The sequence below is a fragment of the Panthera tigris genome, chromosome D1 (genome assembly GCF_018350195.1).
Source record: "Panthera tigris isolate Pti1 chromosome D1, P.tigris_Pti1_mat1.1, whole genome shotgun sequence".
In the NCBI taxonomy this organism is placed as follows: domain Eukaryota; kingdom Metazoa; phylum Chordata; class Mammalia; order Carnivora; family Felidae; genus Panthera; species Panthera tigris.
The window spans coordinates 43,194,491-43,221,208 of NC_056669.1; the positions used below are offsets into that span (position 1 = coordinate 43,194,491).

The 26,718-nt window shown below is 37.7% G+C and overlaps 1 protein-coding gene across 1 annotated transcript in view; it reads left to right on the plus strand.

The window, feature by feature from the left end:
* Nucleotides 1-3,073: 3,073 nt before the first annotated feature.
* NOX4 (NADPH oxidase 4) overlaps nucleotides 3,074-26,718 on the plus strand; it is a 166,845-nt gene continuing 143,200 nt past the window's right edge. The window contains exons 1-3 of the mRNA XM_015536135.2: nucleotides 3,074-3,157; nucleotides 3,814-3,909; nucleotides 25,585-25,695. Of these exons, the coding sequence (XP_015391621.2) occupies nucleotides 3,101-3,157; nucleotides 3,814-3,909; nucleotides 25,585-25,695 (264 nt within the window). The 5' untranslated portion in view covers nucleotides 3,074-3,100. The remainder of the gene's footprint in view (nucleotides 3,158-3,813; nucleotides 3,910-25,584; nucleotides 25,696-26,718) is intronic.

Sequence of the window (26,718 nt, forward strand, 5' to 3'; positions counted from 1 at the left end):
TAAAAAATAGGCAAAGGTCCTGAAAAGACCTTTCTCCAAAGAAGATATATGAAAGATCACAGGTATATGCAAAGATGCTCAACATCACTAGTTTTTGGGGAAATGCAAATTAAAATCACAATGACATATCATCCCCTACTTATTAGAATGGCCATCATCAAAAAGACAAGGCATAGATGTGGAGAAAAGGGAACCCTTGTGCGCTGTTGGTGGATGATAAATTGGTATAGCAACTATGGAAAGAGTACAGAGGATCTTCCAAAAAATTAAAGATAGGACTGCTATACGATTCAGCAATGCCACCTTTGGAAATATATCCAGAGAAAATGAAAACACTAACTGGAAAAGGTATCTGCACCCTGGTGTCATGGCAACATTTTTTACAGTAGCCAACACATGGAAATGACCTAAGTGTGAATGGATGGATGAATGGACAAAGAAGTTGTCTTTATTTTAATGTTCTTATTCTTTCAGTTAACATAATAATATGTACAACAATATAGTTGTACATCTATATACAATGGAATATTATTCAGATATTAAAAAAAAGGAAACCCTGCCATTTGTGACAACATGGATGGACCTTGAGGACACTATGCTACATGAAATAAGGCAGAGAAAGACAAATACTATATGATCTCACTTATCTTTTTTTAAAAATTTTTAATGTTTATTTATTTTCTGAAAAAGAGAGAGAGGGACAGAGCACAAGTGGGAGAGCACCAGAGAGAGAGACATGCACAGAATCCGAAGCAGGCTCCAGGCTCTGAGCTGTTAGCTTAGAGCCTGACACGGGGCTCAAATTCACAGACCTCGAGATCATGACCTGAGCCGAAGTCGGACACTCAACCGATTGAGCCACCCAGATGCCCCATATGATCTCATTTATAAGGGGAATTAGAGAAAAAACAACAACAACAACAACTCAGAAAACTAGATCAGACTTGTGGTTACCAGAAGCAGAGGGTCAGAGGAGAGGGGATTAGAGGAAGGTGGTCAAAAGTACAAACTTCCAGTGATGAGATAAATAAATATTAGAGACATAACATACAACATGATGACCATAGCTGACACTGTTATAGGATATATAGGAGTTAAGAGAGTAAATCCTAGGAGTTCTCATCACAAGAAAAATCCCCCCCCTTTCCTTTTTCTTTCTTTTCATTTTATTTTATTCGTATTATTCTTTATTTTCATTTTATTTTATTCATATATTTCTATATGACATGATGGATGTTAGCTGATCCTATTATTGTAATCATTTCACAATATGTAAATCAAACCATCTTATTGTATGCCTTAAACTTCTACAGTGATGTGTGTCAATTTCTCAATAAAATGGGGGAAAAAAGAACTAGATCAATTAAGTCAAGAAAAATTGCCTTTTATTTTACTATTCTTCAATTGCTTCATTCTTCTCCACTCATGGCAAGAACCAAAACGGTTTTCTGGACCTTCTATACCTCGCATCCATTGAACTTATGGCTCTGGGATGGTTACTTAGGGTGTAATTTGAGGAGTACCAGTGTGTCCCAGAATTTGACTTTCCCCAGTGGTGACTCTCCTTGGGTTCTTTGTGTGGCATTTTTTGGGTCCTTTAGATATTACATGGTCAATATGAGTTTATAAACATGGGTTTATTCAATAATAAATTCAATAAGTAATAAATAATAAATTCAATATGAAATTATAAATAACATGCTTCTTATCCCCAGAAAGATTTAAAGCAGTTTTCAGGATTTGATATTGCATGAAACAGGAAAGTCCTTTACCAATGGAAAATGACAGACTATTAGAAAGTTCTCTGCAAGAAATGTAACCCACACTTGATAGGGATTAATTCAAATTCTGAACTGAGGGTTGCAGTCATTAATCAGTTCATGAAATTAGTGAGGGAAGTACATTGCTGTAGTAAGAGAAGAAATTTCAGTTTCAATTACATATTAAGGCATGTGTTTTAAAATGAATTTTGTTTTAAAAAAAAAGCTTAAAAGACATGAAATTAGGCTACTAGTGGTTTACCTTTTCTACCACTTGTTAGTTGTTAAAGTTTGGAAAGTCCTGATTTCATAAACTTTTGTTGAACACTTACTGTGTATCCGACATTCTTCTATGTGAATGATTTTTTTTTTTCTTTCCTAATACTGATAATTTGCGGTGTGCGAAAGGTAGGTAGCCTGTGTCAATGTCATACTCTCCCCACCCTTCACCAGGCCTCTGGCACAACTTTGAGAGGATTCCTATTACTAAACAGACTCTGATACTAGGTAATAAGACGCACATTTCTAAACAGAGTGAATCGGAGCTTCCCTAAAGCCCCTGAGAATGACGTCATCTTTAACCATTAAACCGCCGGACTCTTTTTTATTCAAAATTTTCTTAAAAGCTTCCCAAGAATGTGGGTTGGGGTAGGGGTGAGGGACTGCGAAGAGGGAGGCAGAGGGAAGCTTTAGGTGAAGGTTGTGAAGGGGCCTTCGTTGGGGTTGGGATGCGTTCCTGAGGTTGGGCGGGAGAAGGGGGATGTTAGTACACAAAAGGCTATTTCCGGCTCAAATTTCGTTCCCGAGCGTCTTTGAGTGGAACTTTTTTGGGGAAAACGACCCGTGCCTATGAGCTAGGTGCGTGCGAGCGTACGAAGGGGCGACGGGGTGCCCAGGGTACGGCTATCACTCCCCACATCGTGGTCGGTCTCCGCGAGCCTGCGGGGGGCGCCTCCCAGTCCCCAGCCGGGACATCCTGAACGGCGGCAGCCACCACAACAGGCTCGCCCGCAGACAAAGGGACCGGCGCGGCGGTGCAGACTCGCGCAGCCGGGCGGCGGGGCCGGGGAGCGCGCGCTCCGAGCGCGGGGCCGGGGCCGCCGAGCGCGCAGCGCAGACCCCGCGCGGGCCGCAGCCGCGGCGCCCGGAAGACCCGGCTCCGGGGCGCAGACCCCGCCCGGGCTGGCTCGGCGCCGGCCTCCGCTTCCACTCAGTCTTTGACCCTCCGTCCCCACCCGGCTCCCCCCCCCGCAGGCCGCACAACTGTAACCGCTGTCCCGGCCGCCGCCGCTCCTTCGCGGGCCGGCGGCCGGAGAGCGCAGCGCGGCGGGGCCGGCGGCATGGCTGTGTCCTGGAGGAGCTGGCTGGCCAACGAAGGGGTTAAACACCTCTGCCTGGTAGGATGGCGGGCAAGGCTCTCTCCCTGCGTTTTGTCTGTCGTGCAGCAACTTTGATTCATTCTCTGAGCGTGCGCGGGTGGGAAGTTGGAAGTTTTGCCTCTAATTCCAACATTCTGAACTAACAAAACTTTTCGCTGTTAATACCTGGAGATAATAACGACACCCTCCCCTCACCCCTACTCCAAGTGCATGGGAACTTTCCTGCACACTGTTGGGAGAGCAGATGTGGAGGAAGAGAGATCACTTTTAGTGAACACAAGTTTTTCTTAACCCTTTAAAGTTCTTTCCCCCTTTGCTCTTTTCCCGGATTGTTTCTGTTTGGTGTTGCATTTTAACAACATGCCATGCTCGGGACTGGGTGATGTCACTAATTTCTTAGTCTCGTTTTGTGCTGCAGGGGATATTTGCAGATGGTTTAGGAGACCTGCTTGCAACCCAGAATGCTTAATCTCAGGTGCAGGGACTGAGTGAGGTCAGATTTGTTTTCCTCTGAGTGGTCTTCAGCTTGCTGGTTAATTAAGAATGCTTTCTGCAATTACTAATCCAGCTTCCACTGAAAGTATTGTGTCCAACGAATGCACGTGAGGTTTACACTTATCAGGTAACGTTTATTTTTAATTTTTTTTTTCTCTCTCTTTCTTTGTGTGATCTAGTTTGTCTGGCTCTCCCTGAATGTTTTGCTTTTCTGGAAAACCTTCCTGCTGTATAACCAAGGGCAAGAGTATCACTACCTCCACCAGATGTTAGGGGTAAGTGGGACTTGGGTGACCTGGTAGAATGTGTTTAAGGCGGGAAGACATTGCTACAAGGCTTGGTCAATTTTTCCATCTATTAAAGAAACATTGGTTGTTCACTTCAGAAAGGTTTGTCATTCTCTAAAGCGGTCAGGTTTTCCTGATGCATTATTTACACTCGTCTATGTTAAAATGATCAACTCTTTTAAGAACCAAAAGATAACTATCTGCTGAAGTCAAAGGAATGAACCTGCAATACCAGGCTAGTAGTACCTGAGAGAAGTTGCTACATCTTGCCAGCTGCCGAGTGCCTTGAAGGATCTGCTTCACCATCAGGACCAGCCAATGACGGGCTTGTAGTTTTTACCAGTCAAGCCTTCAGCCTGCCCATAAGCTTATCCGGAGGATTTCTGCACTGTTTCCTTTTACTGCCAGTTCTCACAAAGTCTGTGTCCAATGCAGTTATTCATTTCTGGGCATTTCTCAACGTCTTACCCTAGGTTTCTGGTTGATTATGGTTGCAGGGTTCTGGTCTAATATGAGAATGATTTTGTGCAGAACTTCACTCTGATTTATCTCATGTTGATATTCTTTTCTCTATTCCATGACATTTCTGATCTCATTATTTCCACTCCCTTTCTCCTTGACTCCTTAACAAAAGACAGAGGCACTGAGGACTTCTTACTTTGTATTAGGAGATAGCATTTTCTAAGCAACAAGCAAAAAGTATAAAATGTGTTGAAAAATTTTGGGATGTCTGAAAAGGTAGATTTTGTCTTTCCTTTTCATTGGGCAAGAGAACCCATTGTGAGTAATAGATCCATGGTTTTCTTTTCCATAGTTTAATGATTATTTAACATTGCTATCAGCTCACATGAATTTGGTGGAAGCAGCTTTCCAACTCCTGCTTTACATTTACAGATCTTATTTATCTTTAAGCCACAGCTCTGAGAGTAGTGTGCTTGGTACATGCTAAGACTGCAATAAATTGCGGCTGAATTAGTTAGCGGGTATTTTTATATAACAGAATACTATTTTTCATTATCTATTGATCACACAATGGATATTTTTAAGTTTAACACCTATTTTTTTAAGAATTTTGTTGTTGTTGTTGTTGTTGTTGTTGTTGTTGTTGTTGTTTTAGAGCTGTTTAAGGTTCACAGTAAAACTGAGAGTAAGGTACAGAGATTTCCCATATGCTCCCTTACCCCCACGCATGCATAGCCTCCCCCATTATCAGCATCCCCAACCAGGGCGATAACATGTTATAATTGATGAACCTAACCGACATGTCATAATCATTGCTCATCTCTGATTTTAACTAATGGGTTAAGAATAATAGTCTCAAAGATTAAACTCATTGGTAACTCTTAAATCTGAAATTTTCTTTCATTTTTCATCCAACCAACCTTCCATTTAACCAGAAAACTGTTGTGAAACCTGCACTTTTCAAATGGGTACATACAGAGTAAGACCTTGCCCCTGGCCTCAAGTTGCTTATAGTCTAATGGAAAATCAAACAAGTAAATACTTATAATTGAAGAAACAGCTTAAGAAAAATTTTCTCTAATAGACATATGAAGGTCTGCTGACTTATCTTTTTAATTTTTTTTTTCCCCCTAGAAAGTCCCCCTTAGGTGTGAATTAGTGAACACGAGATTTTTCAGTAGGAGATAGCTGGCCTATTATGTAACTATATAAATAACTTGGAGAAAACTCTAAAGAGTTATGATGGTAAATTTTGCTATCAAAAGTGGTACATTTTCACCAGGAGATATTTGTATTAAAATAAAATCTAAGAATAGACAAGTTGGAAGCCACAACTGAGTATTGGATCTCACTCTATGACATTTGTATAAGCTAAAATAATAACTTACTTACAAATTATGTTGGAAACCGAGTTAATTTTTCTGAGCTTGGATGCGGTGTGATAACCTCAAATTTATTTTTGTTGACAAGTCAGATATGGTGAAGAATATACACATACACACACATATAACCCAACTAATAAAAAAAACCCCAAAACAATGCTATGTGTGTTTTGCCTCTCTCTACTTCCATCTTACATTAGTGCTTTTGTTTGAATAATATGACAGGCTAGTGAGGTACAATGGTGAGGCCTGCAGACCAGCTGGCACACAGGAAAGGCTCAATAAATATTCATCGGATGAATAAAGAAAAAAATGATAAAAGGACTAAATGGAAAACTATGAGTGAAAAATACAAGAAACAGATTAAAGAAGAGAGAGGTCGTTGTAAATTAGTTTTTTTTTTAATTTTTAATTTTTTAAAATATTTTTTAAAATGTTTACTTATTTTTGAAGGAGAGACAGAGCATGATCAGGGGAGGGGCAGAAAGAGAGGGAGACACAGAATCTGAAGCAGGCTCCAGGCTCTGAGCTGTCAGCACAGAACCCAATGCTGGGCTTGAACCCTTGAACCCTAGAACCAAGAGGTCATGACCTGAGCCAAAGTAGGACGCTTAACCGACTGAGCTACTCAGGTGCCCTGTAAATTAGGTTTTATGAAAACATAAGAATGATTGTATCATAGTGAGCTGACCCTTAAGCCATCCTGTCAGGAGTCAACATTGTACGAAAAGTCACCATGGGGAAGGATGGTTTTTCTTCTTGGCATCCTGCTGAAATGTGAAAGATGACTTCCAAACTTCTCACTTTTCAGTAATCACCTATTGAGTTTTCCAGGCATTAATTTATCTAAATCATTTTGGAATATTTTCAGTCTATATTACTCTACTTTTTAGTGAAAAGGGAACTCTATAATTTATTTGCTTTATGAAGGAGGATTTAATTTTATTTGTCCTAAGCTTATCTTTCCTAATCTTTTGATTATTATGGTATTACTTCATAGTATAAGAATTTGCAGGCATTTTTCAAATCACAAAGAAAATAGAGTATAACAATAAGATATAATTAATTTTTAAATAAATATTTCTGGCTCCCATATTTTACATGTTTAATAACTATGCTTCATTATTATCAACTTAAGGTCACAGATAGAGTGTCTTTGGGCCTACTAAACACTCATAAGAACAAGGTCCCACTGTGATGAATTTTAGAAAGCCTGAAAAGAACATAATAAGTATTCCGATATTATTAAGTGTCTTTAAGGTGAATCCTAGGTTCATAAAAATCATGATGGTATTCCTGGAAATGAATTTGCTTCCACTAGAAGACACAAATGGAAAAAGTACCTCCAGTTGTTGAATATTTTGATAATAACATTGAGTATAAAGGTTGCTGTTACTCATCTTTAAAAGTAAGGTAATAATAAAGTTGCACTAGTATTAGGGGAAGGAAGGGTCCACAGAATATAGCCCATTTGCAAGAAGGCATAGATATTGAGAAGTAGTTAATTCTTAGTAGGTTGAGATCTCTGCTTTCTACTGAAAAACAACTATTCAACTGTTTCTTTATTACTATGATATAGCAGGCACTTTACAAATGTTTTTGTTTATGCGAGGAAACTATTCTTCCCATTTTACACATAGGAAAATGTAGGCTGAGGAAGCTGGCGACTTGTTCAGTGTCAGAGCTAGGATGTGAATACAGTCCTGCCTGGCCTTTTTTGCTTTTTGCTCATGCTACACAGATTTTCTAAATCACTTCACTGGCTCATCTCTGATACTTATGCCACTGGTTACTGTTACTCACCATCATTGCTGCCCAGTAGAAATGTAGTATGAGTCATATGCAATTAAAAATTTTCTATAGCCCACTAGAAAAGTAAAAAGCAGTGGCATTAAATTTAATAATTTATTTTATTTTAAATAATAATAATATCCAAAGTATTGTAATAGATTGAAGTATTCAACATGTAGTCAGTATTTTTTTTTTTAATTTTTTTTTTTTCAACGTTTTTTTAAATTTATTTTTGGGACAGAGAGAGACAGAGCATGAACGGGGGAGGGGCAGAGAGAGAGGGAGACACAGAATCGGAAACAGGCTCCAGGCTCCGAGCCGTCGGCCCAGAGCCTGACGCGGGGCTCGAACTCACGGACCGCGAGATCGTGACCTGGCTGAAGTCGGACGCTTAACCGACTGCGCCACCCAGCCGCCCCTGTAGTCAGTATTTTTAAAAATATTCATGAGAGGGGCGCCTGGGTGGCTTGGTCGGTTAAGCGTCCGACTTCGGCTCAGGTCATGATCTCACGGTCCGTGAGTTCGAGCCCTGCGTCGGGCTCTGTGCTGACAGCTCAGAGCCTGGAGCCTGTTTCCGATTCTGTGTCTCCCTCTCTCTCTGCTCCTCCCCTGTTCATGCTCTGTCTCTCTCTGTCTCAAAAATAAATAAACGTTAAAAAAAATTAAAAAAAAAATATTCATGAGATATTCTATATGCTGTTGCCTACTCTTTGAAATATAGTATGCATTTTACACTTGTGCACATGAAAATTCAGTCACCAAATTTTCCTCAGAAATACTTGACCTGTGTTTAGATTTTGTAAAATTCTACAAATCAAAAAGTGAATGAATCCACATACCCACGTTGTTCCAAACTTATTTAAACATTTTCTGATAACACAAAGGAGTGTCAGCTCTTAATTAATTAATTAATTAATGTGTACAGTTTATTTATTTTGAAAGAGAGAGAGAGAGAGAGAGAGAAAGAGAGCCTACCGTGGGTGGGGGAGGAACAGAGAGAGAGAATCCTAACCTGGCTCCACGCTGTCAGCCCAGAGGTGAGGCCGACGCGGGGCTGGAACTCATGGACCATGAGATCATGACCTGAGCCAAAGTCAAGAGTTGGATGCTTAACGAACTGAGCCACCCAGGCTCCCCTCAGCTTTAAGTTTAAATTAAAAAAAAATTAATAAACCTAAAAACTGTTTCTTGGTAGGTGGGCCTACATACACTTCAAATGCTCAGTAACTCCCTGCAGTGAGTGGCTCCATCTTGGACAGTGTGAGTGTAGACTGTGGGGGAAAATATTCCTACTTTCATGGTCATATGCATGTATCATTTTGTTTTACAGCAAACAGCTGGCCACTAACCAGCCCAATAAAAAGACATTGGGATGTGGGTAGTTTTCTTGCTCTCTGTCTCCAAAACAGGAGTTGATATTGGATGGGAAGTTGTGGGCCCTAGTTATTGGTGTGTAACTATAAACAGATCTCTTACTTCTCTCTAAATATCAGAACTTTTTGGTGGTGGGAACCTTTGAGAATGAAGGTAAAATCATTTAATTCTCAGAACCAGTGTACCCATTTTTTTATTTTTTTATTTTTAAAAAGTTGGGTGATTGTTCAGACCAGAATTAACGATTAAAACAATTGCATGAGAATTGATAGAAAAAAGAAGATCTAAACTGATGGAAGATAAAATAACATTGAGGTTAATGTATCTTAAGGAGTTTTCATCATGACTGTTCTTTCCCAGGCTGGTCTGACCCAGACCTGGAGGCAGCATGGTCACGGCTGGTTTATGCCTGAGTTAATGTGCTAATCAGACTGTGTACTTCTTAGGAGATGTTTAATTATGACATGCTGTGAGTTTTGGAATCTTAAAATTAAGCTATGAAGAAATGAAAGTCTTTTGAGGGAAGCAAAACAAACAACACACACACATACATACGCACAAACTCACACACAACCAAACAATAACCCCCTCCTACTTCCCATAACAACCTTTTAAATAAAGGAGTACTTTGATTTTTTAAGATGACATCTATTTTTGATTTATTTATTTTCAAGGAATGGAAAATGTGATTGCTTGTACTTTACTAGAAAGTCCTAATGTGTTGTGACCGACTCAGAACTTTAGTTTCCTAGATTTTTTGAAATGTTGGAGTTCAACTCAAAATATTACCCATAGAAGCCTTCATACTCAAGTTCACCTGTTTCTGAGTTATATTTCTGACATTTAATAATTAACAGATATAATTTAAATCATAAGAACATGTTAATTTGAAAAGAGAATGTGTTTTATGGTACCAGATTCAATGTGTCTTCATTTTATATCTTTTTCCTCCTAAACTAACATTTGTTTAATGACTATTTAATTTCATCTCAGTTATTCTCATGGTGCCATAATGAGAAATTTAATTTTGTCGCTTTGTCACACAGTTATTATTTTATTTTTTTAAAGTATTTTATTTTTAAGTAATCTCTACACACAGCATGGAGCTTGAACTTACAACCCTGAGATCAAGAGTTGTAGGTTCTACTGATGGAGCCAGCCAGGTGCCCCTCACAATTATTATTTTAGATCTGCTGCATGGTCATGAAGATCTTCTCTTTTTTTTTTAAACTCCCCCCCACCCCCAAATGTTTATGTATTTAATTTGAAAGAGAGAGAGAGAGGGGCAGAGCACAAGCCGGGGAGGGGCAGAGACAGAGGGAGGCAGAGAATCCCAAGCAAGCTCTAGGCTATCAGCACAGAGCCCAAAGTGGGGCTCGATCTCACAAACAGTGAGGTCATGACCTGAGCCAAAATCAAGAGTTGGACACTTAAGCGACTGAGCCAGGTGCCCCTCATTTTTTAAACTTTGATTGAGATATGTATGTTAATTGGAAGAGAGCTGTGAGCACTGAGATTTTTTTCTAGTCTTGGTGATGATCTTTCTTTGGTCAATCATTATCGTCTCAAAAGTCCTAGAAGTTCTATCATAATTAACTATTTTCTGAGACAGAAATCTGATGCCATGTGAATTTGTTAAGGTCAAAGATTAGAGTCTCTGTACAAATGGACCCAGGATTTTAAGTTGGTATTGGTTTCATAGCTGGCCCAGGTGGCTTTAGTTCTGTTGAGAAGGAGTATATACCATCTATTATTTTCTAGAAAAGGCTTGATCATTAATTCTTTCCATTTATTGCACAAAATATAAAAGTTACTACCTAGATTTGCCCAGGTATGCATTGTGGTTTCAATCCAGGAGATATTTTTAACTGAATGGTTGTTTGTGTTTTTTGTTTGTTTCTAGCACTCTATTATTTGAAAATGATTTACTTCCTCTTTATAAACAGGTGAAGTGACTTACATTTCATTGATGCGATCATATTCTTAAACTGTTTATGGTAGATAGAGACTTGTAGAATTTTAGAATTGGAAGTAAGCTTTGGTATCTTAGATTTCTTCCTCATTTTCTCAATCAGAAAAATGCAGTTAAAGTGATTTGCTCATCATCACCCACTGAATGAGTGGCTTGGTCACTTTTCTGGTCCATTAATCCTCTCGGTCCAATATTCAGTCCGTTAAGTTGACAATACATATGCACAAATTAAACACCACACTGTATAGACCACTAGCTTTCCATCTTAAGTGAACTGATATTTAGATGTTTAGCAATTTAAGAAGTCAAGGAAAATTACTGATTTACCCTCAAGATAACATTATTTTCAGCATTATAGTTGTTTTAGATTTGTCTCAGACAAATAATTAAGGTATTATGAAACTTATTTTTATTTCAATTATTTCTGTTTTCATAATATTCATAAGACTTTTAGCAATGTTTAACTTCCTTATTATATACATCTGAATGCCCTCTGTATAATTTTCTTTTATCAATACTATCCAAAACAGTATAGAATTGGGAGGTGGAATTAATTTCAGAGATTTTCAAATCTTTCTTCATTTTGTTATTAATAATATTAGTAACATTAATAGCAGATTACATTCATTGAAGACTGTCTTGATAGCAGGTTTTAGTCTAATAGCTTTGTATGGACTAATTTGTTTAATCTTTCTATACATCCTGTGGATATACTTTTTTTTAATGTTTATTTATTTTGAGAGAGAGAACAAGAGAGCATGAGCAGGGGAGGGGAAGAGAGAGAGGGAGAGAGAAACCCAAGTAGGCCCCACACTGCCACTGCAGAATCCAGCATGAGGCTCAAACTCATGAACAAACCATGAGATCATGACTTGAACTGAAATCAGGAGTCGGACACTTAACTGACTGAGCCACCCAGGCACCCTAAAGAGTAGATATTTTTAATTTTTCAGCTGAGAAACTGAATTAGGGAAATTCTGTAACTTGTTACTGAGTGACAGAGGTGGGACTTCAACCCAAACATCCTGGTTCCAGAACTTATATTACTATTTTTTTTTTAACGTTCACTTATTTATTTTTGAGAGAGAGAGAAAGAGAAAGAGCAAGCGAGGAAGGAGCAGAAAGAAAGGGAGAGAGAGAATCCCAAGTGGGCTCTGCACTGCCAGCCCATAGCGCGTTGTGGGGCTTGATCTCATGAACCCTAAGACCATGACCTGAGCTGAAATCAGGAGTCTGAAGCTTAACTGACTGAGCCACGCAGGCGCCCCAGTATCCACAATTTAATGGAACTGTGTGATGTGACTGTAATTGAGCAATGTGGTAAAAGACCTTGTGAGAAGTAGTTTCTTTAGTGTTTTGGCAGAGTGGGACTAGAGAAAAAGTAGATTAAGGAGGAGATGGACTTTGCATGAGCAGTAGAATGTTTACGATTTTAAAAATTGGAAACTTGAATTTGACATTGATGCCTATCTATGGATAAATGAATCAAACACAAGTTCTATGGGGAACTTGCTTTAAATTACATGCTTTAATGGTTTTCATGAACTAGGAAATTGTTAAAGGTCTCCAGACGCATACCAAGGATATCAGAGTTAAAGGCAAGAAGAGATGAGTGATGTACACAAAGTGAAAGTATTTTATAACCTGAAATTAAAAAAAAAACAAGTAGGCACTTCAGCGCTAAGATAAATCTAAGAAATGATTTGTGGTGAATGCCTTTCTGACTATATTCCTTTTTCCTATGATAGGATTATCAAATAGCTGATTTCAAAGTGCAAGTAATTTCATTTCATGTGATCTTCAAAAGCTCAGGTGCATAGGAAGGGTATGAAATGGTAGTGATCCAAACAAGTTTCTTTTTTCTCCATGCTACACTTTTGATTCTCTTTGCTAACTTCCTCCCCCACGCCCCAAATGCTCTGCCTTGTGCCTTCTAATTAGCATCTTACCTGAGTAACTGGCTGTCACCTTACCTTGAATGAGGACATTGGTTTCCAGGCTGGTGAGGGTGCCCCAAGAGAATTGTGGAACAAGAAAAGAAGAACCACCTCTTGAGAATATGTTGAAACAGGGTGATAAGAGTACTTTTACCTCTCACTGATTTCCCTTGGCCAAGTTGCTTTTGAGAAGTTACTTTGGGCCTTTAAGCTTTGTTAATTCTCTTAGTCTGAAAAGCATGGACCCAAAAACACATTTGTAAAGTGCTTTGAGTCACGCAAACAAAGGTGAAGAATACTTTTTTCTTTCTCTCTCTCCCCCCCGCCCCACCCGCCCTTATAGCTCAGACTATCGAAAGGCAAAACTAACAAAGTTTCATCAGTGGTCTATATTAATGGATTCCAGTTGGAAAAAGAAATGACTCATATTAAGCCACAAGAATGCAGAGCTTCAATATGAATGTTCTTCTTCACTTGAGAACTAGCCTTTGCTGTTGGGCATTGTCTGTATCCCATTTGTTACCTCCCATGGAATTTTTCTGTAGGGCTGGGGCTTGGCTTGGACTGTGTAGAACCCATCACTGAATTATTCATTTTGATCTTGCACATTTTATAAAATGTAAGAGAGGAGGAATGAGTCAAATGAACATCTTAGAAGAGCTTATACTTACAATAGGTCTATAAGTTTACTTAATTTTGCTTTGCCTGAAGAAAACTAGTCTTGTACTTGTTTTAAAGCTTGAACATGTCATTCTTTTTTTTTTTTTTTTTTTTTTTTAATGTTTAGTTTTGAAAGAGAGAGCAAATAAGCAGGGGAGGGGAAGAGAGAGAAGGAGACACAGAATCCGAAGCAGCCTCCAGGCTCTGAGCTGTCAGCACAGAGCCCAATGTGGGGCTTGAACTCATGAACTATGAGATCATGACCTGAGTCGAAGTTGGATGCTCAACCAACTGAGCCACCCAGATGCCCCTTGAACATGTTGTTCTTAAAGAAGACAATATATCTTGTTAAACCCACAGATTTTAGATATATGAAATTTAATTTGTTAAAGTCTTATATGACATGTGTTCTAATTCTTGTTAAAACCAAGTGTCTGTGATCACCTTTTCCTCAGCATGGACTATTAGTTTAAATTTCAAATATAGTAATACCTGTGAAGATTCCAAAATACCAATGGAAACAATATAATGTAATGAAAAGAACATGGATTTTGTAGACAAACTGACCAAGTTTGTCATGACTTTGCCTTTTAAGAAATGTGTTTTTAAGTAATATATTGAAATAGTTTCAAACATAAGAAAAGCTTATGTTTCCTCAATTTTAAATTGAGAATTATAATATTAAGTTGAACTACATAAAAATTCCAGTATTAAAATGTTCTGTCTTACAAAAATGGCAGTTTAACATAGTTTAACCTACTACCTCTTGTAGGGTTTTGTTTTGTGTTTTGTGGAGAGGATTGAGTAGGATGAGGAAGAAATGAGTATGAGGCCTTCAAAAAGCATGACTCCCCGGAGCTCCTGAGTGGCTTAGTCAGTTAAGTGTCCACCTTTGGATCAGGTCATGATGTCACAGTTTGTGGGTTTGAGCCCCCATCAGGCTGTCTGCTGTCAGTATGGAGCCTGCTTGAGATCCTCTGTCCCCATCTCTCTTTGCTCCTCCCCCACTGGTTCTCTCTCTCTCTCTCTCTCTGTCTCTCAAAAATAAATAAATAAACTTAGAAAAAGGAGTATGACTTCCCTTTCTGGGAAGTTGTAGTAGACAATGCTGGAATCATTTCTTTCAGGCTACATTTTGAAGTTAAAAATGTTTTGATGTTGAAATCTGTTTATAAATGGTTGCTTATGACTAAAAATTTCCAGCACTGAAGAGAAATTAACTCAACTCATTTCATACAATGTATACCTTCTGAATTATTTAAAGAGATTTTGCAGGTGGCAGTATGTTTTTCTTTATTTATTTTGAGAGGTGGGGGATCATGGGCAGGGGAGGGTCAGAGAGGGAGAGAGAGAATCCCAAGGAGGCTCTGCAGTGAAGAGTCCCATAAGGGGCTTGAACTGATGAACCATGAGATCATGACCTGAGCCCAAATCAAGAGTTATATGCTTAACTGACTGAGCCACCCAGGTGCCCTGTTTATCTTTTCTATAATTCATTCCACTCAATCCACCTATCTTTTACATGTTCTCTCCTAGATTAATTCATTTCCTATTCTTCTAAGTCTGATGTTGTATGTGTTATCATTGTTTCTTTTCCCGTAACTGTTTTTTTAATACAACTGTTTTTTATTTTAATTTTTTTTAATGTTTACTTATTTTTGAGAGAGACAGAGACAGAATGTGAATGGGTTGGGGGCAGAGAGAGAGGGAGACACAGAATCTGAAGCAGGCTCCAGGCTCTGAGCTGTCAGCACAGAGCCCGACATGGGGCTCGAACTCACGAGCTGTGAGATCACGACCTGAGCCGAAGTCGGTCACTCAACCGACTGAACCACCCAGGAGCCCCTTACCATAACTGTTTATATGACTTTTTGTTTGTTTGTTTGTTTAAATGGTTAATATTATGGGCAACACACAAGAAAAAAGCCATGGGAATACAGAAATTAAATAATACTTAAAATATTTGCTGCTTTCATCCCTTTAGTCATCCAGTAACCTTTAGATTTCTCACTGCAAACCAGTAAATACAACTGAGTGTCCATTTTTAGAAGTGCTCCATGTTTGACATCACCTCCACCTTCATCTTAATCTCACTAAAAACCATATTAACAAGTATATAGAAAGACCCTACGGTGTGTTACAATTTGAACAGGTTAGTTGTCCTTCAGTTTTGTGATATTTAATGTTGAGACCCATTTAAGTTGTAGTAGTGGTAAAGAATCAGTAACTGTTCTCACGCCCTCCCATGATCCCAGTAGTTCTTCTGTTCATTAACTGGAACCCCCCATCCCTTGCCAGCTGTAATGTCACTCATAACTTGCCCTCTTTCCTGTTCCTGCCTGGTTCTGTCCCATCCTGTTCTGTCCTATCTCATCCTGTCCTGTTCTGTCTTGTCCTGTCCCGCCCTGTCCTGCTGCATCCTATTTTGTCTTCTACTGTCCTTTCCTATCCTATATTGTCCTGTTGATCCTGAACTTTACATAAATATTTTCTCATTTATCAAAAGTCTGGAAAAAGAGGCCAGTAGCTTAATGTTCTTCTGAAGGCTATCACCTTAAGCCATGGAAATATTTGCAACATAATTTATAAAGGTTTGTCATGTATTTTATGAAAATAATGCATATGATTAAGGGGAAAAATGGAAAAATGAACAAAAGTTGAAACAAAAGGAAAGCGGCCTTTCATATTTTCATTATTTAAAGATAATATTACTCCTCAAACATTACTTTTAAGACTTTTCCCATTCCATTTTCTTTGGAAAACAATCTTTCTTGTGACTTTCAAATTTATTAAATCTTTTTCATATTTACTATAGAAAATGAGAGAAAATGCAAAATAAGTCATTTATATCTCAGCACCCACACATAACCACTGTGAACATTTTGGTGTATTTCCTAAATACAAGTTTTTGTTTTTGGTTTTTTTAATAATATGATCGTTCATGGAGCACCTGGCTGACACAGTCAGTAAAGCATGTGACTCTTTTTTTTTAATATTAAAAAAAATTTTTAATCTTTACTTATTTTTGAGAGACAAAGAGAGCACGAAGTGGGGAGGGGCAGAGAGAGAGGGAGACAAAAAATCCGAAGCAGGCTCCATGCTGTCAGCACTAGCCTGATGCCTGATGCGGGGCTGGAACTCAGGAACCACAAGATCATGACCTGAGCCAAAGTCGAATGCTTAACCCACTGAGCCATCCAGGTGCCCCAAGCATGTGACTCTTGATCTCAGGGTCCTGAGTTCCATTTTGGGCATGGAGCCTACTTAAAAAACAAACAAAAACAAAAACACACAATACTATGATCATTTAGAATAAACAATTTTGTATTTTCCTTTTAACATTTAGTGTTAAATATTACATTAGATTTAGTTCTATTGTTATAGATTATGAAGCTTACATTATTAAACATACACTTTTTATTTTTAATATTTCACTGAATAAATACAAATACACCTATCTTAAACATTCCCAAATTTGTGCCTGGGTGGCTTAGTCGGTTAAGCGTCCGACTTCGGCTCAGGTCGTGATCTCATGGTCCGTGGGTTTGAGCCCCGCGTCGGGCTCTGTGCTGACAGCTCAGCCTGGAGTCTGCTTTGGATTCTGTGTCTCCCTCTCTCTCTGTTCCTCCCCTGCTCATACTCTGTCTCTCTCTGTCTCAAAAATAAATAAAAACATTAAAGAAAAAATTAAAAAAAAATTCCCAAATTTTTAGACATCCAGTTGGCTTCTGTTCACTATTCCAGAAAATGCTGTGAAAAACATTGTGGGGAGCCCAGGTGGGTCAGTTGGTTAAGTGTCTGACTCTTGATTTTGACTCAGCTCATGATCTCATGGTTTGGGAGTTTGAGTCCCATGTCGGGCTTCGTGCTGACAGTATGGAGCCTGCCTGGGATTCTCTCTCTCTCCCTCTCTCTCTCTGCTCCTCCCCTGTTCATGCTGCATGCTCTCTCAAAATAAATAAATAAACTTAAAAAAAAAATCATTGTACAGAATACCCCCCTCTGTTTTTATAATTATTTCCTTTGGCTATGTTATTAGAATTTCAAAGTATAATAACTCATTTAATTATACTTACTGTGAATTTCTTATTGTAATCTATCTGTTTAGTTCTTGGTACTTAATTGTTAAAATTAAAGTACATTTCAAAAGAAATACATACTTCTGTACCTTGAATACTGGTGTCACAATAGAAAAAAAATTAGAAACTCCCCTTTACATCTAAGAGGTAACTAATGACTTCTGTATAATCTATAAACATAGAATCTATATAATCTATGTTAATCTAGTCTGCATCTATCTCTATATATATATGCCTATATACAAATACACATATATGCACCTGCATATTAATTCAGCAATATATTATGGATATTGTTATTTAATTTCCATTATACAAGTTTGACTTATTTCCAATGGCTAAATACTATCCCATAATGTGTAGTTAATTTGTTGTATATTTCTCCACTGTTAGTCATTTTAGTTGTATTTGTTTTGTTTTTATATCACACACCATACTGCAGTGAGAATCCTTGTAGAAGTTTACATGCACACTTGGACAAGTATGTCTGTGTGCTGCTTTTTTTTTTTTTTTTTTTTTTTTTTTTTTAAGAAATTCCAACATGAGTTATTTTGGACCTATTAGGTGTTAGCTTTTTAGGGAAAAAAATATTATTTTTGATTTATACTTCCTCTCCTATACCGATTTATCATCTTACATTTGATGGAATGTGTTGTTCTACACTGTAATTTGACCAGTTAAACTCTGAAGAATTTGTTGGAAGAGTCTAATGTGTAAATATGTATGCATCAGGAAGTTTAGACAGATAGTCTGTACCAAACAATCCATTCATTCAGTCCATTTTACTGAGCACCTACTCTCTCAGGCATTTTGGCCATTTTGATGCATCCAGAATTCTTTTTCTTAGAATTGACAGCTTCTTCTTGGAGACAGTTTTTCATTTTGTTTTGTTTTGATTTTCCTCTAAAGAAAGACTGGAAGAAATTCACCTGGATTCAAAGTTGAAAGCTAGGGTTAAAAGACAAGCTGAGTTAGCTAACTAGATTGCTAGTGTTTTGAGGGCAAAGATAGCACTTAAAGATAGCTTTATAGATTCAATGAAGAAGAGTTATTAACAAATAGGGTTGAGTTCAGGAGGAGTAAAATAGAAATGCTTAATTGACACTCATGTGAGAAAAATCTTAATTTTGAAATCCTATATTCAGTCCACGAGTTTTAATATATGTCATTATGGATAGTCTGATTGCAGTCTTAACCAAGTGAGAGCGTACCATTGCTATGACTGTTGTTTCCTTTCAAAAATTATTCCATGCATTCAAGCCACTAGTATATCTGTTTTGGCTTCTAAATCTTAGGAGGAATGTTGAGAAATTAAAAATGGTTTAAAGATGAGGAAGAATGATGCAAGGTTTTGGAATGATTGTTTCTGATGAAGAGTGGCTGAGGGTGACTAAATAAATATTCAGTAATTATGATCAGATGTGCTGGATCTGTGATGGAGGAGAAACAGGGCCTGTCTCAGCTTTCCAGCCACCCATGCTCTACAAAATACATGCCATTCCTTGGTGCCTTTCCCTGTGCATGAATAATTCCTGCAGGAGGAAGAAATGTAGCAATGACATGAAAGCAAATGCACTGTAATTCTTGAGATCCTTGTTCGTGTGCTGTAGATAGGAGCAGAAGATAAGAGAGAGATAAGCAGTGAACATCCACAGGAATGTAAAGGGTGAATTAAAAAAAATCCATTTTGTCAGCTAAAAAGGTCAAACCATTTTTATTTGATATATTTTTACCCTTTAGAATAGGTCTATAAGAGAAAGTGGAGGAGGTTTTTATTATTGTTTTGTTAAGTTCTGCAATTCTACATTTTAGAGACAATGACCTTGGTAGAGGTCACAGGTATTAGCTGTGATAAAAATGCCATACCTCTTAATCTGGTGACCTGTTCAGTAGACAGCATTGCCTGTAGAAAGCCAGGAATGTGTTCAATGCAATTCTGGATCCCATTTATGTTGAACTTTAACTTTTGTAGACAGACACATGGTCTAGAAGTGAATCTCTTCTGTTCTCTGGGCTTTTGGCACAGGAAAAACAAGGTGGACAAAATCCGGACAGAAATACCATGTTACAATCCTGCTTTCTTCTCTCTATGTAAGAGCTACATTTCTTTCTGAGTTATAATAGACTTCTAAGGAAAGACTACATTCCTACTGTAGTCCTACTGAAAATGAAATAAAGTTTATTTCTAGAAAGGGTAGAATGGAGGGTGATGACATATAAAAGAAAGATTTGAGTTAAGCATAAGGAAATATGGATGTAAAGTCAGGATGACTTCTATTCTTTTAGTGGTCCCTTTAATTATATGGAAACAATTTTTTTTCCTCCAGCTTCTTTCTTTAGAGACAGTGTTAAAAAAAAAAAAAAAGGATTATAGATTGGAAGAGAGGTCAACTTGAGTCAAAAATTACATCATAGTTAAAAGTTTCCAGGGCAGTTAGTTGACAGAAACCAGCTAGGATCGTTTGGCATGAATTATAGCTTATAATGGAATAAGGGACATTCATGAGCTTTTGGATATACCCCAAGACCACTGAATTGGTAGTTTATTGTAGAATTTTTTTAAAGAAATAATTACTCCAATTATTATTAACTGCTTTCTGATAGCTCATGGCATTTTATCCATTATTTTCATATGAAACTGTGTCAAAATAGGTAGTCAACTTTTGAAGTAACCTTTCATTGAAATATCATTTTTTTAATCCTTAAGTACAATCTTGTCTGCATGAAATAGCTATCATATTCTAAATTTATATCTCTTTTATAATATATTAATGGTACAAAGTGAAATTTAAACTAGGACCAAAAGTTTGATTTAGAGGTATAGGAAAATTAAATTGTTCTGATTGTCTGTCATGGTTACTATAAAGACAATAAAAAATACCATTCCTTTGGAAAATTCTGTAGACTACTTTATGGGGTTTTCTCTCTTCATGTAACTGTCTCATGGTTACTTTTCTTTGGCTTTCATTGCTAAAAGCATATTTTCCTCAAGGAGTACTTTTTCAAGACAATTTTCACTATTAACAAACATGAATTTTTGAGGTCCCCAACAACAAGAGGCAGTTTGGGCATTGCCATTTTGCAGTGCTGCCACTCTCTAACTTTGGGGGGGGCACAAGGAGATAAACAGGTAAAATATTACAATATAATGTGTAAAGTTCTGTAGAGGAAGTGTAGAGGTTGGAAGAGGTGGAATGCTATCACAAACAGAAGGAATGGCAATGCATGAGCCATGGATGGGAATGGAGATACGGGGTGAAACTTGGAATGACTAGTCTGGGTAATGCATCCAGGAGCAGCATTAAATATAAAAGTATAGCCAGTTGGCCCTATGAGGAGAGAGAGAGGGAGTGAGAGAGGGAGAGAGAGAGAGAATCCCAAGCAGGCTCTGTGCTGTCAGCACATAGCCCAAAGTGGGACTCGATCCCATGAATCATGAAATCATGACCTGAGCTGAAACTTCCCATTTGAGAGCAAAATGTTCATTTGAAAGTTAATTTACCAGAAAAGTTTTTTTCTTTTTTCTTTTTTTTTTTTTTTTTTGCAAGTCAACTATTTCCACGGGATTTTGTTACACTTTAATAGGTCTGTCAAACACTTGGATGGAGAGGTGGAAAACATGAATGTAAAGTTTTCAGCTAAAGCAAAATTGAGAAGAAAAAATATCAGAATATAGTATCTATACCCAATATGATAGAATAGTCTAAAACCATATCATTCTTGCATATATATATGCTCTCTCTCACCTTCATTTTTTTTTTTTTTTTCCCACTGTAGGATAGGGGTCATTGCTTTGTAGTAACTCATGGGAGAAATCTCTTATGTTGTAAACTCAAGATGAGCCATTATGTAACATAGTTGCCCTATGATATAGCACAGTCTTAGAATTAGCAGAGATCAATCATGTGCTTTGTGAGGGAGATGAGGCTCTTCAGTACTGCCTGCTACTATTAGTCTATGTTGAGAATGTACTGAATTCTGGTGAACTGTGAAAGGTCACTGAGGTGAGAGGGAGTCCTAAAATTTTTTCAAGAATTTCAGAGACAACTAATTGTGTTTAGCATGAAGAAAACAAGATTGGACTAAGAAATCATTCTTTTATCTTCAGGTTAGGAGTATTATTATCTAGAGGTGCCTGGTGGGTGGAAGTTACAGAGACATGGACTTCATGTAAATGTAAGAAAGCAAAAGAGGTTTTTGACAGTGGAATGGCTGCTGTCTCTGGAACAATTCAACAGAAGCGTAGATTACCTTTGGTCAGAGCAATCATAGAAGGAGTGAGACTCTGGGGGACAGTGGGGTGTGGGGTTGGCTCTTTTAGTACTCCAGTTTTAGAGGTACATGTTTCAGTAAAGTATTTAGCCAAATAAATTCACTTATGCGTACCATATTTAGTCAAAACTGGATCCTTTCTATATGCAAGACTGGGTCATAGTTACCATAAGATGTAATTCTTGTCTCAAAATTTTTGTGATGATTAGCCACACAAAGAAATGTGATGGCCCAAATTACTTTCTTCCAATTTGCTCTGCATACTTCCTTCAGACTAATCATTAGCACATTCTCACCTCTTTATACCGCCGTCCTACTTAAAACACATTCACTCTGCACTGATATTGGGATAAAGACACACATTCTTAATGTGACCTACACAAGCCAGCCAGGTCTATCCCTTCTCCAGTTTTATGTTGTGGCACCCTCAATTTCCAATCCTTGGATTGGAATCCTGACCTGCTATTAAATTCTCATATATACACCATATTCCCATTTGCTGTGCATTGGTTTTCACGCTGGTTTTCTCTGTGTGGATGTCTTTCTCCTTTTTGAATGACTTGTACTATCACCCTCAAGATCTCAGTTCACTTTTCAAGTAATTGGGGAAGCCTTCCTGACCTTCTTATTTAGCTTTCATTTCCTGTTATACGTGCTCATACTCTGTATTTCTCATTCACAGAATTGATCATTGTTAGAATTTACATTTGATTATATAGCTATTTGATTAGTGTCTGTTTCCCCTACTAAAATGCAAACATCTTAAGGAATAGGCATTCTCTGTTTTAGAACTCCTGGTGCCTTGGGATATGTACATATCACACAAAATATGTATTGAATGAATGATATAAATGGAACAGATAACATTTACAGTAGAAGCATAGAAGAGAAAATTTAGAGAAAAGATGCGATATAGTGACACCAAGGCAATAAATTAATTTTGTATAGTGCTTGCATATTTTAGACTGATTTTTTTAGTTTTCACAAAAGTTCTAAGAGCTAGGATTATTGTATCATAGCATATTACATTCATTCTACAGATAAGAAAAATTATCCCTCTTAATTTTGCAGAAAAGGACAGTTAACTAGCTCAAGATGAATATTAAATAGCAGATTTAAGATAAGAAACCATGTGTTTGAGATTTTTAGAAAAATAACCATATACTTGTTATACCCAGATGTTATATTCTTTTATAACTTGCTTCAAATGGCATATTTTCTTATGATTTTTCTATAGGATTACATTAGGTCAGTCTGCTATAACAAAATACTATAGATTAGGTGGCTTAACGAATGTTTACTTCAGTTCTGGAGGCTGGGAAGTCTAAGATCAAGGTGCCAGCAGAATTGGTCTGGTGAGATCCCTTTCCTGGTTTGCAGAGAGCCACCTTGCTCTGTCCTCACAGAGAGTCTACAGAGAGCTGTGGCCTTTTCTTCTTCTTATAAAAGCACTAATTGCATAATGGGAGCCCTACCCTCAAAAACTTAATCTAAACCTGGTAAACTCTCCCAAGCTCCACCTCCAAATACTATGACATTAGATTTCATCATATGAACTTGGGGGGAACAGACATCCAGTCCATAACAAGGAGGAAGCTATGTTTTGTTTGTATTTGCTCATCTAAAATATATTCATAGTTTTAAAATTACATATGGATTTCTCAGTTAGTTATGTTTTAGAGACCTTGACAGGTAGAATTTGAAACATGAAAGTAACACTGCCACCTAGTGACAACTAACTTGAATGAAGTTGGAAAAGCAAAGCAGCAATTAAGTTCTCTCAGAATGGTGACACAAGCCGTTCAGGTAGAGTGGGCAGGGCACCAGACTTGGGCGGTCATTTCTTTTTAGTGAATATTTGAGATAGTTGATTCTTTCAATGATCATGCATTAATAATGACGAAACAAAACAAATTCCCTTAGCTGTAGAATATTACCCATGTAGTAAATGGATAAAATGAATTCCTGGGAAATCATTGACTGGGATCTGTCTCCATTTTCCTCATTCTTTCCATTGCTTCAGAATGAGGGAGGTTTGTACTCTGATAACCTAATAAAAAGAAGTTTTCATCTTAGTTTAGAGAACTAAGGATATTCAGGAACAAACATGTAGGTAGAAATGAGTCCTTGATAAAAATTCCGGTTAGATTTTACAGCATTGTAAGGAAGAGGTGGAATGCCAAAGATAAACTCCCATCTATCCTAAGGGGACACTTAAAGCCACTTTGAATTAAATTACTATGTGATTTAATGTAAGCACAACAATAAAACAGTTCCAGACATGCAGTAAATGGTTAGAAAATGAGGAATATAAGAATTTTCTTTAAATCATTGAACCACAAAGGAAAATTGAATAATTTATTTGTATCTTTTAAGTCCTACACTTATATGATAGATTTCAGCTGAAAAAGTTTAAGTGAATTATTGTCCTGGTACATTAAGATTGCAGATAAAATTATCATCTAAAATCCCTTGAGCTAAAATTTTCTTATCATGTGCAGATGCCAGATCAAAAGAGATAACAATTATTCTATTTCTCTGGAGGCCTAAATAACAAAAACCCATCACTCTGAAATGGTAATAATTTTGCTGATTGAGAAAAGAATGTTAGATTTAACTTTTTTTTTTTTTTTAGATAGTCTGGAGGGGATTATTTCTATTTGTCTACTTAATGGTATATTCATTGCAATATATCTCTAAGGTGTTCTAACTCATGGTGTAAAAATAGCCTAACTAGAAATATTAATTACTTTTTATATAAGTCAGTGAAAATTATTGTTTTCCTGACATGACTTATTACCCTCTCTCCCCTTCCGGAACAATATTTCATGTGCTAACAATAAACATTTTGTAACGGAGATGCTATTTGCCAAGAGTTAAGTTGGAAATCTCACGAGCATGAAGAATTTTAAGATAAGAAAAGCATCTGACTTACGCACATTTCTCAGTCAATATCCTTAAAACAAATACTTTTATGTTTATTTTAGGAGGAGAGTACAGATTTGACCCCATCTCTTGCTTTCATGTGCTACATTATTCATATGAAGAATGTAGATAAGTACCAGACAAGAGCAGATGACAATCTAGCAAGATAGTTGCCATGAAGTATTGCCTGGATACCAAGGGTTCCGATTCTTTGAAAAAAAAAAAAAAAAAAAAAAAAAAAGATTGCACAATGTGGTTTTGATAATCTTCGTATGGGACACAGCTGATCTGGATCCCTCCTAGTTTTGGGTCACTGAAGAACTCTAGAGGTGTAGTTCTTAAGGTGAAACCAGAAAGATGGGTAGAGTCAGTAAGGTTAAGAGCTGAAAGGCAGTGGTTTGGAAGGGGGTTGTGTATTCAGAGCTTTGAATTTTTTGGTACCTTATCCATAAAAAAAGGATTCAACTACACCAGTGTGGAGGTGCATAAAATACTGGGGCTCTCTAGGGTTCTTAATACCCAGAACAGTATAGTGGGGGCGGAATAAGAAATTGACTTCACACCAGAAAAATGTACTGGGGTGATTCTAACACTAGTAGAAAGAGGGGAGACTAAGTTTCATGGCAGTATAGAGGAGAAAGAGACCAGTTTCTTTTAGGGGTTTCTGGTGAGAGGTGAGTTGTTCAAGATTCTTGAAGGAGTTGGCATTTTTGCCATGATCCTTGAAGGAGGAACAGGGTGAGGCCTGTAGTAAGTTTGTAGTCTGTTTTTGCCTTGGCCGTGTTTTGACCCTTGCCTTATTTGTTCAGCTAGGATTGTGTCTAAGCAGAGCCTCCGCATCTGTTCTTAACCTCAACTGCAGCCTTATCCTTCTACCCATGTGCCGGACACTCCTGGCCTACCTTCGAGGATCCCAGAAGGTAAGCATGAATAATCCTAGTCACAGATTCCAGCACAGAAATCAAGTGTAACAGTGGCATGTTAGTAGCACCTAGTTTTCATGGTCTGATTTTCTACTAGACTGATTTCTCTTACTGGTTGTCATTTACTAGATGAGAGTAAAGACCTCATCATCTGTCAGGATGATCCGTGAGCTACTCTGCAACGCTAGATAAGGGCAGTGGATGGGTAGAAATGGTTATTAATAGGGGCGCCTGGGTGGCTCAGTCAGTCAGGCGTCTGATTTTGGCCTAGGTCATGATCTCACCATTTCTGAGTTCTAGCCCTGCGTCAGGCTCTGTACTGACAGCTCAGAGCCTGAAACCTATTTCAGATTCTGTGGCTCCCTCTCTGTCTCTGCCCCTTCCCTGCTCATGCTCTGTCTCTCCCTCTCAAAAATAAATAAATGTTAAAAAAATTAAAAAAAAAAAAAAGAAATGGTTATTAACAGTGGTATCAGGCACTGTGCGAAGCATTCCACACATGTAGCTAGGAATCTTCACAGTGATTCTGCAGGGATTGCTGATGAAGAACCTGAGGCATAGAGACGTTAAGTAACTGGACCAACATCATGAGACTAGTGAAATGGCAGAGCTAAGATCAGTCCCAGTTCTGAGCTTTTTCCAGAATACTATGCCTCATTGAGACCTTGTGTTTTCATTTAGTTAAGTGCAGGTGAGCAAGCAAGAGCCCTGTGGACTTTGGGCAATATATAGGGTGACTGCTGGTGTTGGTGGTGATTTACCTCCTTTTCAAACACAGACATGTTTTAAGCTATGTAGTAGGATTGGAGAAGATGTCTTGATTAAGATGTGATGTCGTGTGTGATATTTAGTGTTGTAAAATGAAAGTTGTAAGAAAACAGAAAAACGTTTTGGAAATTGAAACTCAATTGAAATTATTTTTTGTCTTCGGTTATCCTGGTGTGTGGTGTATGTGTGTGTGTGTGTGTGTGGTTTCTTCATTGAGATAGTAAGGCATTGCTGGATCAATACTGATACTTT